General features: G+C 38.6%; 1 protein-coding gene across 1 annotated transcript; it reads left to right on the top strand.

Annotated features, from left to right (window-relative positions):
• Positions 1 to 1849: 1849 nt before the first annotated feature.
• Positions 1850 to 10633, top strand: LOC115792150 (uncharacterized). Its single transcript, XM_030746572.1, has 10 exons — positions 1850 to 2143; positions 3579 to 3697; positions 4178 to 4468; positions 4732 to 4811; positions 5316 to 5481; positions 6457 to 6533; positions 7308 to 7482; positions 7603 to 7659; positions 7802 to 7878; positions 10026 to 10633. Exons 2-9 carry the CDS (start codon positions 3628 to 3630, stop codon positions 7873 to 7875), a joined length of 990 nt encoding a protein of 329 aa, XP_030602432.1. The 5' UTR covers positions 1850 to 2143; positions 3579 to 3627; the 3' UTR covers positions 7876 to 7878; positions 10026 to 10633.
• Positions 10634 to 12814: the final 2181 nt, after the last annotated feature.

The raw sequence follows: 12814 nt of genomic DNA, 5'->3' as shown, positions 1-12814 counted from the left end.
TTGATATAATGATGAAAGGCTCAGATTGGCTGTTGAGGTTATTATAGCAGGTTTTGATTTGATGTCTAAAGGAGTTTGTGTCTGTCTGAGGCACAGACATGACAAATGGCAGCCTCGGCGGAGACCAACACCCTCCGAGAACAGAGGGAGAAATAGCTGCTCATTTAACAGTAAGGGGTCGTCTGCGTCTGTCCTGCTGCTGCCACAAACTCCCTCCATCAAAAGATCACGTCAGGACTCGTGAAAAAAGAAAAAAAAAGCAGTGTTTTATGTTGACAGGCGATCAAATTCAAGCTGGAATCAAGCATTCCCAGGACCATCTAAACCCCTGTTCCTCTGTCATATAAGTAAAACATTGCTACTTTATATCTTATAGAAATTAGAAAAAAGCAAACACTTTAATAATCATGACTGACAGGACTACAATCATAAAATATTGTTTTAAAATAAATATTTTATACTGTACAATTTTTGGAAAATGTAATGCTCCATAATATAAAATAGTATTCATTGTTGTAATGAATATCATTCATGTCTCACACATTTAACTCTGTATCTCTATAATGATTTTATTTTGAAAGAAACACATGAAAGATGTGAATTTTCACACACCCAGGAGGACATGGCCCATCTCCTGTTCCCAAACACATGTAGACTGATCATGCAAACAATCTTGAATACCCTCAAGAGGATAAAGAGCAGGTACAGTGTTCTGCATCCAGGATCGTTCCTCTTGGATCTGAGGTTTGGCTTAGACCTTCCTGTGGAGGATGAGGACTGTGATCAGAGCTGCACGGGCTCACCAAGCCTGTTAGAACTCCTCCTTCAGCTTGTTGAGTCTCTTCAAAACTAGTGGCCACCATTTGGTTAGAGGCTTACCACCACAGCAGGCACCAACCATCTTATGACCACAGCTCTGTACATGGTCCACTCATTTCTAGCCAGTCATTTATGTCATCTGGTCTATCACAACCTCACGCACTAGCCCGTGCTCCTTCCCCACCAGAGAGGTGATATTCCATATATCTAAATCCACACTTGGCAACCGGGGATCGACTTGACCCTCTGCCCTCAACCTCTGCAGAGTCCACGTCACACTGAACCCCTACAGTATTTCCTGTGTGCACACCACCCACAGGAACAGTCCTGTTGTTGGAGGGAGGGAGAGTGATACAGATGGAAAATTAACCAAGAGAGAAGCACTGGGCCAGAATTACCTCAACAGAGAGGGCACAAGGATGTTCAGCCGGCACCTTTTCTACTAGATCAATAAGTAAAAGTACTTTTCCATAATGCAAATAGAGGTTAAAGCTGAAAGGGAGCGTGCTATTTTTTTTTCATCTTCTGGAGGTGGCCATGAAAGAAAAGGTTTGAAAAGGCTGCTAAAAGCCCATTTTTTTCCCAAACTATTTCTAATGAGTGACGTTAGGTGATGTGCCATCGTGTGCGCAGGTGTTTATGGTCAGTGAGCCAAACGAAGCTCAAACTGCTGCTTAAGTGCACGGAGTGTCCAAGACATGCTAACCACTAAACATGCTGTCATTACCTGTAACTCAGTAACAGCTACCTCAGGTGATGTCAGCTGGATGAACACAATAGCATTTGCTATAAAACTGAAAGGTGGAAACCAATAATGTACAGTAGAGACTACGGTATTCAACTCCAGGCCTCGAGAGCCCCTGTCCTGCAGGTTTTAGAAGTGTCTCTGCTTCAACACACCTGAGTCAAATATAGAAGTCATTAGCAGGACTCTGGAGAACTTGACTGCATACTGAGGAGGTAATTCAGACATTTGATTCAGGTGTGTTGGATCAGGGACACATCTAAAACTGCAGGACACCGGCCCTCGAGGCCTGCAGTTGAATACCCCTGCTTTAAAGGGCTTTGCTCCCCACTGTGCATTGTTTGTTGAGCTGCAGAGTTTTAAAACTTTGTTGGAGATGTCAGCTTGAACATCTTTACTTGAACCCATTCCCAGGAAAGATCTTTCTTCCTGAGGGCTCGATACCAATTCACTCCAAAACTGAGTGAATTCAGATCCAAAATATCAAAGTTTTCTCCAGTTTGCCGTCCCTGGACTGATGGATGGACTTTCACTGGCACTCATCAAAGTGCTGCACCTGACAAACCAGAGCTGTGCAGTGTAAGCCATTGGAAATGTTGGGTTTCAGAGCACCGTGGTGAGGTTGTCATATCCTGTTTGAATGGCATGCAAACACAGATATAAGGGGAATGATTTTAAGGTACTAAAACTAAAGCCAAACGAAGACTAGCATTGCTGTGTGATGTGAAACCCTATAGAAGAGGTTTTTTTCCTAAAACATGTTACTTTAATGTGTTTCCTCCTCCTTACCATGTGATCAGCATTTGCAGTGAGATGTTAAACAACAGGAGAGAAGTGGTATCTCTTTGCTGTAAAGGTCTTTATAATCAAACATCAGAAAAAAGAAAAACTAAAACAAAATTTTCTGTGGGTATTTAAAAAAAAAAAAAAAAGAGAGATTTAAGTTGCTAAACAAAATGGGAAGTGTAAGATAAAGTGTTGTTAGAGCTCAACCCACATTCTGAAGGAAAAGTCAGGATATCTTGGTCTGAGTATTTTGGTCTGGACTCAAATGCAGACTCACTGGACAGAGTATAAAAACAAACTTTTAATCAGACGAGGCAGAGAAGTCCAAGAATTCAAACCAGGAGACACACGAGGGAAGACAACAGTGAAAAATAGAATCAGCAGGGCAAACTGAGGCCTTGAATACACAAGGACACACTGAGGGCTAATTCATTTCAATTCAGTTCAGTTTTATTTATTTGGCACCAAATTAATTTTTGCCCAAATGCAGATGAGGAAGAAGTCTCACCTCTGCAATGAATGACTAAAACCAGCCTCATTAATACAGTTCCAGTTAGCTCAGGTTCATGAGGGGAACCAGAAACTACAAATGAGTGCAGACTTTCCACTGTGAAACTTTAGCAGCACAAAAACAGTCTGCACTCAGGCAAAAACAAGGGCAGAGCTCTCTTATGTGTGTGAGCTGTTAGAGTGAGAGGTAAAACGTGCGTGTGGTCACGGCGGCTTTCTGACCTTTCATCGTGTCAGACCTTCACAGGTGAGGTGTTTAAACTTTGACACGATCTGTCCTTTTATTGGGACGAAATGTTGACGATGTTACATCATTCACAGGAGCTCGTTCGTGATGTGTAAAGTCTGAAGAGTACAAAATCACAATGAACGTTTAAGCTCACGAGCTCATGATGGATCATTGATTTTCTTCAAAATCAGAAGCACAGCACCGCTTTTTAAGGTTTAAATTGTCCTGCTTTAATTAGAAAACTGAAGAAATGAATGAGAGGCTGCTGCAGCAGCAACAACAAGTCTAAGTGCAGATCACAGATTCCATTTATACATATCAACAAAACAAAACTGTCTTCTGAGTCTGACATTTGCTTTGCTTGCTTTGTTCTTTATCTGTGAAAGCAGATGCAGCCTCTTGGATCACTTCCCTTCAAAACCCATACACATGCATACGCGTACATGTACACACACACACTAAATATGTGATGATACTGTGCTCTGACAGGAAATAACCTCGATACTAGAAAGCGGCTGCTCTTTTTTAGCCGAATGTGATGCAGAAGATGGCTCCTGCTGCCACCATCGCTGTGTTTCTGCTCTGCTGCTGCTTCATCGCCTCCACAGGTACGCTACAATTCATCTGTCAGCTGCAGCGTTTTAGCTCTAAATTCCCAACTTACAGGTTAAGATTAATACTTTTTTTTTTTTTTTTTTTTTTTTTTTTACAAAACTAATTTTAACATGTTGTTTGCCGACTTAATAATCCTTCAAGAATCTCTTGTTTTTTAACACCTGTGAAAGCATGACGTGACTTCTGTTTGTAGCTATCTACGTGAACATAGCCTGTTTTAGTTTTTCTCATTGTTAATGTTATGTTTTGCTCATGATCAGGTTACTCTTCCCCTTTGTAACATATTTTGTCTTGTTTGTTCAATAAAAAGTTAATATTTGATCAGAGTTTACATTTTGAAGCTCTTCAACAATTAAAACAATCTAAATTTCCTCCTAATCTGAAAAAACTGACACAGGAGTGTAACAGGATTAATCAGATTTTTTTTTTTATCTGGTTTTTTCTGTCTTTTTGTCTTTCTTTCTGTTTCAAAGATTCTCAGGATGTTTGTGATCTGTATGCTGCAACAGGCACAAGTGTTACTGTGGCCCTTAAATACACTTTGAAGGAATCAGATAACCTGAAATGGCTCAAAGATGCAACAGTAATCTTTATGCGCAGAAATAAAAAGGTGATCATAGGGAAAAATGATGATGTTGATTCAACTGGATCACTGAAGCTGACAAAATTGATGACAAAAAACAGAGGACGATACACCCCAGAGGTTCATGGTGCAGAAGGAGTGAGTGCAGGGGATTTACAGAGCACGCGTTTGTGTGTATTAGGTAGGTAACAACACACTGTACATTTATTCTAGCTAAACATATATATCACAGCAAGCAAGTGTGCTGATGCATCAGAAGCTGTTCTAGTCGTACACTTTAATAAGAAGCTGCTTTTATTATTATTATGGCAGCACGGTGGCGTGGTGTTCGCACTGCGCCTCGCAGCTAGAGTTTAACCATCATGCAACAATATTGGTTTTTGTAGAAAATCATTATCAGCAGTAGTTCATGAAATGTTAATAGATCAAATTTTCTTTGCTCAGACCGCGTGCAGAAGCCCACAGTGAGGATGAGGTGCACAGACTCCGACACAAACGTCACTTTTAATTGCAGTGTTGGTCAGGTGAGTACAGTATTTAATGTGCTTTACTCACATTTATAGTGAGTGTTTGTCATAAAGGGAACCCATACAGTAGTTATATGTTAAATGCCTCACTTCCTCTGAAACTCATGAATCAAACGAAGAGAGTTGATGATCAACATTCACACACAGACATTCGTGTTGGGCTCCTGGGGGCAACGCTTCTCTTTTATGGATCATTAGCTGAGAGGCTCAAAATCCGCTAAACAGCTTCCTCAGAGATTTCCTGACCCTCCCGAAAATTTCACTCCACTTGTTAATAAAGACACTGAGATGTGGTTAAGGACTTCTCTGTTAAACCTTTAGCTCTATGATCAGAAACATTCTCCTGTCTTATTATTGCTCTTATTATTTTTTTAATTTTCTAAGTTCACTATTTGCACACATTGTCCTTTAAAATGTGTTTGTGATCCATTGCAGAACTTTCCATGTGAGGTGTTTTTGATGAACTTTCAACCGATCAATTACTCATATTTATCTCTACAGAATGAGAAAATTGAATGGTTTATGGATGGTGAAAAGCTGGCAGAAAACGAGAGGACGCTGACGAGAGCAGCCAAAGACGTGGCAAACACCCGTTTCTCTTGCAATGTTTCCAACGCCGTCAGCTTTGAAATCAGTCTGCCTGTTCAACAAACGTGCTTTAAGCACTGTAAGTATTATTGAGTGCAATTTCCATTCACAAAAATATTGTGTTTTGCTAACAACTGATGACAAAAGTGTGTCACTTTTAGTGCGTGTTCAGATGTGCACGGCTTCTCTGCAGACTGTGATTTGAGGGTAGTCGTATAACAATCTATAATATAATCTCCGTGTGGCGCCAGTGATGAGGTGAAGCAACCTGTGCAGCACCCCCACAGAGTTTTATTTCATAGATGATTGTCTGCTTCAGACTGAACTTACAAACTGTGTTGAATGCACACAAAAAGGTGGAAGAGTAAAGGAAACAACTTAAAGCAAATGGAACAGTTAAAAGCATTAAGTGACTAGACCAGAGGGGCAAACTTTATTCTCAAATAAAGCTGATCATCAGTGAGCTGTAACTCTAATACACCGTATCAAAATGTCTCCTGACAGATTTTGAGATTTTGTAGTTTTGTAAGTAGATTCTCAAAAAAAAAAAGGTATTCATATGAAACTGGGACATGCAGGAAGTCGGGCGTGCAACGCAGGCAGTTTATGTGCTCCATAGTCACTCAAGGTATGCAACATAGACACCTTTGCAAAGAAGCATTGCTAATGCGTGCATTTGCAGCCAGTCTTGTGTACCATTTAGTAGACTAATGTGTAAAAAAAAAAAAAAAGAAAAGGCAAAAAGAATCATAAAGCATCTTATTTTAAAAACAATAAACAATCTGAATTTTTTTCTGAACAGACTTTTTGTTGTCTTATTTTTAAGGAAATACATTTATCACCTGGGCAGGTTCACACTGCAGTTTGGTTGTGAAAGAGCCGTAATTTTTCATGTGGTTCTGTTATTTTTTTTTTCTCTTATTCAAAGTTTCCCGGGATGTTTATGACCCGTATGGTGCAACAGATGATTGCATCATTGTGCAATCCATGTTTATTTAATGCATCATCAGCAGTGCTTCATGTAATATTGATATAATCAATCTTCTCTATTCAGCCCCTGTGCAGAAACCTAAGGTGACGCAGAATTGTACCGGCACGTCAGAAGTCACATTTACTTGTACTGTTAGTCAGGTGAGAGCTATATGCTTCATTTCATTTTTTTAATATATTTGTTTCTTTTAGCTTTAAATTCAACTGTTCTCTGCACCTATGAGGGCCATCCTCCACAGGCTGCAGATGAAAATGAGCTTGTAAAAAGAAAATTGAAAAATATGGCTGAGTCATAATTATGTGTTTGAAGAATCTGTAGACAAGACAATGAGATTTTGAGGCTTTGCTTCATGAGCTGAACTGATTATAAATGTTCACACAGAAGTCGCTGTATTAACAGCTATCTTTTTATTGTAGATAATAATAAAGGCAGATGTAGGGAAAGTAAAATTGATCTGTTTTTCATTCTCTTCTACTCATGTTTTTAGTTGATTTGAAGGTCAGAGCATTACCTAATCATGGGACGTTCATAAGGGACTCAAAGTCCTCTGAGCTGCTTTTTAAAGAGACTTCCTGTCCTCCTGGAGGCTCTGCGACTGATTAAAACATTTAGATGTGGTTCGTTTCTCTGTCAAACTTGTACCGCTATAGAAGTGACTATTGATCTTTCTGATGACTTTTTTTAATGTTCTGAGTTCACCAACTGTACAAACTCACTGAGACAAAAATGCAACAACCTAGTCAACAGCATCAAAAGGAACACACACACACGCGCACACACACACTAGATAACTAAACGATCAAATCTCAAGTAAACTGTATTTGTATTTAAAATGTGTTTGTATTTAAAATAATTTGCTGCTATACTTTAAGTTTAAACCTTTAATGTATCCATTAATCATTTTTATTCTACAGAAAGACAAATATTTGGAATTTAAATGGTTCAGTGAGGACAAAAAGTTGGAAAGAACAGGAGAAATACTGACAGTGAAAGTCACAGATGTGGGAAACACCCGTTTCTTTTGCAATGTTTCGAACCCCGTCAGCTCTAAGATCAGTGATCCTGCTGTACAAAACTGCTTCAATCCCTGTAAGTATCATGTCCATTAACTGTCCACTAAATTATTAATGGCAGTATGACCATTTTACACTCATTTCATGATAAAATATATATCTCATCTTTTTTTTTTTTTTTTTTTTATTCCTAAAGCTTTCCCTGATGAATTATTTGGAATTAGCATCTGGGTTTTCATCGGTGGAGGAGCAGGTACGTTTCACGTTCTGTGTAAAGTGCTCACATCTTATATGAGCTTATGCTGAAAAGCATATGAATTAAGCTTCACATGATGAATTCTCTATTTTTCAGTTTTACATGTCTAATATAATTTGCTGTTATTATTTGCCATCAGGTTTTGTTCTGTTGGTGATCGTCATTGTCGTGGTTTGTTGTATCTGGACCAGACGGAAGAAGCGTATTCAATAAAAGGTAAATTTATTTATTTGCCACTATAATAACTTTTATTATCATTATTATTATTATAGTTCGTGTTTAAAATATAAGCCACATATTGCCCAGTCAATCACCCTTCATTGTGCAGTGCTTGAAGGTTACTTGTGGAGTTCCCCAAGGCTCTATCTTAAGTCCATTATATTTTTATTATTTATATTTACCTGACATTTATTTTTAGGGGTTAAAAAACATTTCCTCCTTTTTATTTGCAGGTTATTCAGTTGTATTCTAAGATAAGAATATGTAAAACCTCTATGGGTGGCATCAACTTGAGGTTTGAGGAAACCACACTGAAAATGCAAGGAAAGTTCTTACTTACACAATAACAGGGCACTGCTTTCACTTTTACTTTGTGCTTCTGTTAATTAATATTTAGAAATTAATCTTTGCAGACAATTAATAGAACCTTTTTCACTCCATTTATTTGCATGATGATGTGAATAAAATGTAGCAAAGTACATGACAGTTGTGAGATCTTTTGCATACAGCTCAGGTATTGACAAAAAAAAAATTCCATAACTGCACGAGGGGATGACACGTGCTGTCCAGTAATTTGGTCATTTGGGTCAAATGGAATGTGATTGTGTTGATGGTTTCAGTGTGTTGTGTGGATACACGGAGACACTGTACAGGTCTTGACATCTAAGTTGGTGTTGAACGATTCACATTAGCAACCACTGCACTGATTTATTTATTTATTTATTTTTTGGCCATCATGCGTTAATTATCCTACAGTTTGTGGTGTGTTTTCTGGCAGTTAAATAACTTAGTTAAATAACTTAGTTACAGACACAGGGCACTCTTTGCAAATGATTGGTTCTTGGTTAACATCACTTCTGCTAAATCCAAAGTATTTCCAAACAGTGGATGATGATCCTCATGAAGGGACAAGCTCTCTGTGTGTTTGATTTAAAATGCATTTTAAATATCTGTGAATCATGCTCATTTTACTGTGGAAAGCCAAAACTGAAGTACAGATTAACATTCAATACACTGTGCAAGCTTACTGAGCAATATAGTTGCGCATGTGTTTAATTTCATAAGCTTGAATTTTAATGATTAACTTTGGTTGTGTTGCGATCATTATTTCAATTGACCCTGTGAAAGTGTAACGTGGTGTCTGGAGTCGATGTGGCCAAGAACATGTTCAGTGTCATTGTTCAAATGAGACCGTGCACCTGTATCTGTGTAGTGTGTGTGTGTGTGTGTGTGGCACAGGCATGTAACAGCTAAAAGATGTGCTTCTTAACACATAAAGTAAATGTTGTGTACTCTTAACAATTGCAGATAATCATAAAATGTAAAATAATATAGTTTAATTTTTTTTTATATTTTACAAAGTTTCCTAAGCTACAATTGCTTGAAATGCATTTAACTTAAAATGGAGTGCTTCCACATACTAAATTAGTACTAAATAATGTTTAATTTTAAGTAAGCCAGATTTATGGGGGATTGTTGCCTTTAAGCTCATAATCACAATGTGAGTTGAACATTTGGTGCTAGATTTTGCAAGAAGTGTGTCAAAGGAAACAAAGTTGGGCTTTGCGATATTTGTTTACACTATATTAGTTACTTTGTGGAAATATGGGCATCACACACACCTTTCTGGATAGATTGAGTGAAGTTGTATGCTGTTATCACACATTTGAATGGTATCCCCGCTCTGTAGCGGCTGGATTTCCATTCTTTCCAATTTCTTCTGCAGCTGAGACTCTGACTCATAAACCTGTTCTGACAGCCTCTAAACCAGCATTTATTGGAAACATGCTGAGGGTCTTTATAAATGACCAACTAATAACAGACTCTTTGTTAATTACATTAGCATTAAATTAGTTGATAATGCTCAGAGCTTTGAGATTCTTCAGGTCTGGGATCCAGGGGCTATTGGTAGCTCTTTCTGGTTGGTGACTTAAATTCCACGAGTCATGTAAACTCCAGCACACCACAGCATTGTCCATTATGATTCTTTATATGTATGTTTTTTTTTTTTTTTTTGTTTGTTTGTTTTTGCTGAAACAACCCAATCAAAGTCATATTCTTAGTAGAAGCTTTGCTTTTTAAAATTTTTCTTTCTTGACTGTGATTCTCCAGGTCTGACCTGCCATCTATGCTTATTTTAACAGATGGAGGAGAACTTTGTTTGCAGCGGCCTAGTCAAGAACGGCAACACCATCAGCAGCAGCAGCAGTTGACAAAACCACTCTACACAACAGCGTGCCCGGCAATGTCCCAGAGCCTTACATCGCTGCAGACTGTGGTCTGAATAGAGACAACAGGAAACAGGATATGATATAAACCCCATCCAGCCTCACTGGTTGACGTGATCTTTGCAGGACGCCCACAGAGTTTCATTTCATCACTGTCTGTCAGCTTCATACTGAATGCACAAACTGGGTTGAGTTCTCAAAAATGTAGCAGATTAAAGGAAACTAATTTAACCAATAATCATTAAGTGACTTGATCAGTTATGCAAACCTGAAATATCAGCTGATTTTCAGTGACCTGTCAAACTAACACAACTGATTAACTGATGGATTATCTTGTTTTGTAGACACAGACCTTCATAAAGAAACATTGCTTATGCACATTTAGAGCCACTTTTCCCCATATTACCTTATCAGCTGCATGTTTTTACATATATTACATTCATGTGAACATATTTGCATATTTTTATACAAAAAAATGTATAAAGCACTTTTTTTATATAGATTTACAAAAATAAATTGTTTTGATGCACACTTATGTTCCTGTGTGATCAGTCTTTATTTAATGCATTACGAGCAGTACGTCATGTAATTTTTTAAATACATCTTTATTGAACCAGAATATGCAAAGCAAACAGGTTTTGCATTAAAGAGCAGCACATCAAAAACAAGAATAATATGTAATTTCTGTTGAGTCCATTATGAGAATGGCAAAATAAGCTGAAGCAAGAAAACATACCTATTTAAGGAGAGGCAGTACAATAATACAAATCTTTTCTCAGTCACAGGAATCGGGAGTATACGGCTGTTTTTAGTCTCCCTCCTGTTTCCTCTTCCCTCATTACCTCATTTGCATTTGGAGCCTCAGTTTGGATGAGTTCTTTGATGCGTCCACCTGTGTTCCTGCTCTGTTGATCCTACTATATTCCCTGTGTGACGCATTTATTTTATACCCTTTGGATTTAATCAGCCTCAATAAAGGCTCGCCTTTTGTTCTGCCAAGTTTGCCTCAAAAGTTTGCATTTGGGTCCCCCAATTCTACGCACACCTTAATGACTTAGAATACCAAGTCTTCCTAGTATCCTGAGTCCTGCTCAGTGTAGCCTCAGCCACCCAAGTTTGTGGGACCTGCGTAGCCCCAACCGGAGGAGTCTGTGTATCCAGAGCCAGAGGGTCCAGAACTTTCAGTGAGTCCTGCTCAGTCCCATCCAGCCAGAGCCAACCAGTGGTGGTAAACTCGATTCATGTTATGGACTCGGATCAGTCAAACTCTGAAAAGACAAAAGGAGTCAATGAGCGAGAGGGAAAACTGCCTGATTATATCCTGGAAAAATGCCACCCAGTAATTAACTTACAGGTGTGCTCCATCGGAACAGAAAAGGAGAGAGACGGAGCAAACAGGATGATCTGCTTGGCTGTAATAACATGTTTAAATCAAGCCAGAAAAACAGCAGAAGGTAAACAGCTGCTAATAGTTTGCTATTTGTGAATGATTTGATTTTCCTAGTATAGTGGAATATGTCATTTTCAGGTGTGAGGTCTGAGCATTAAGAGCAGAATCTATGACAATGAATTATACCCCAGGATTGTGACCATTTGTCCTGGGCCGTTTGCCCAGCGTTTTGTGTTTATAGTTTATTTCCTGTGCGTGTCCTCCCAGTATGTTTGATGTCTTGTTCCTAGTGTTGTGACTTGTCTGCGTGTTCCTTGGTTTATCACTTCCTGTATTATTTTGCCAGTGTGGTTTCCCTGTGCTTTGTGTCTAGCTTTGCTTTCCCTGTGTAATTAGTTTCCTTTGCCTCACCTGTTGTTCCCTGCTGTTTCCTCTTACCCTGATTACCCATTGTGTATTTAAGCCCTCAGTTTCCATGTGTTCCTTGTCGCGTGGTTGTTATTGTGCCTGCGTGTTCCTGTGTTCCCCGTGTCTTCCCTTCGTCTCCCTTACATAAATAAATAACTCTAAGTTTTGCCTTTCTCTGGAGTCCCTCGTGTTTGCCCTTCCTCGCCTGTTTCCTCCCCGGCCATGACACCATTTCTGGATATGATGTGAGAGAAGTATGTTGATCTTGCATATGTAACTGCTTTCTGGTATTTTTTTTTTTTACATTAAATTCCCTCACACCAGGGTTATAATAGTTTTGGATTTTACATTATTGTTTAGTTTTAGATAGTTTTTACTTTTTTTTTTCTTTAATTCAGTTTTAATTAGTTTTCAGAGTGGTGTTGCTCGTTTTTATTTTTGGTTTATTGCTTAGTTTTAGTTTAGTTTCGTTAGTTTCGGTATTAGTTTTAGTTTTTCAGACTTTGTCAGGTGCAAGATTCAAGGTACAAGAGTGACTACTGTGTAATAAAGACTCAACCAAAGATACCGCTTAAAGAAATATATTCAACAACCAACTGTTCACAGACAGCAGCACTACAGGCTGAATGTGTGTAATATTAAGGACACACTTGAACATCAACAGGGAGAAACAAAGAAAAACATGAACTCCCAAACTCAATAACTCCTACAATAAACTCAATAAAGTTCAGCGTCAGTGCAGCAGATTAACAACAGCTTCTGTTTTGGAGCTAGCTTGGTTAGATGCTCATATATGGTGACCTCATGTCGCATTTCTGCTTGTGTAGCTGGATTGTGTTTGTTCATTACCTTACGGTCGTGTGCTGGTCTTTTATATGTGGTGCCGGCTGGGACTTGTTGCTCTTTG

Source organism: Archocentrus centrarchus, chromosome 2 (assembly GCF_007364275.1).
Source record: "Archocentrus centrarchus isolate MPI-CPG fArcCen1 chromosome 2, fArcCen1, whole genome shotgun sequence".
NCBI classification, from domain to species: Eukaryota; Metazoa; Chordata; class Actinopteri; order Cichliformes; family Cichlidae; genus Archocentrus; species Archocentrus centrarchus.
This window is presented reverse-complemented; position numbering and strand designations above follow the sequence as displayed.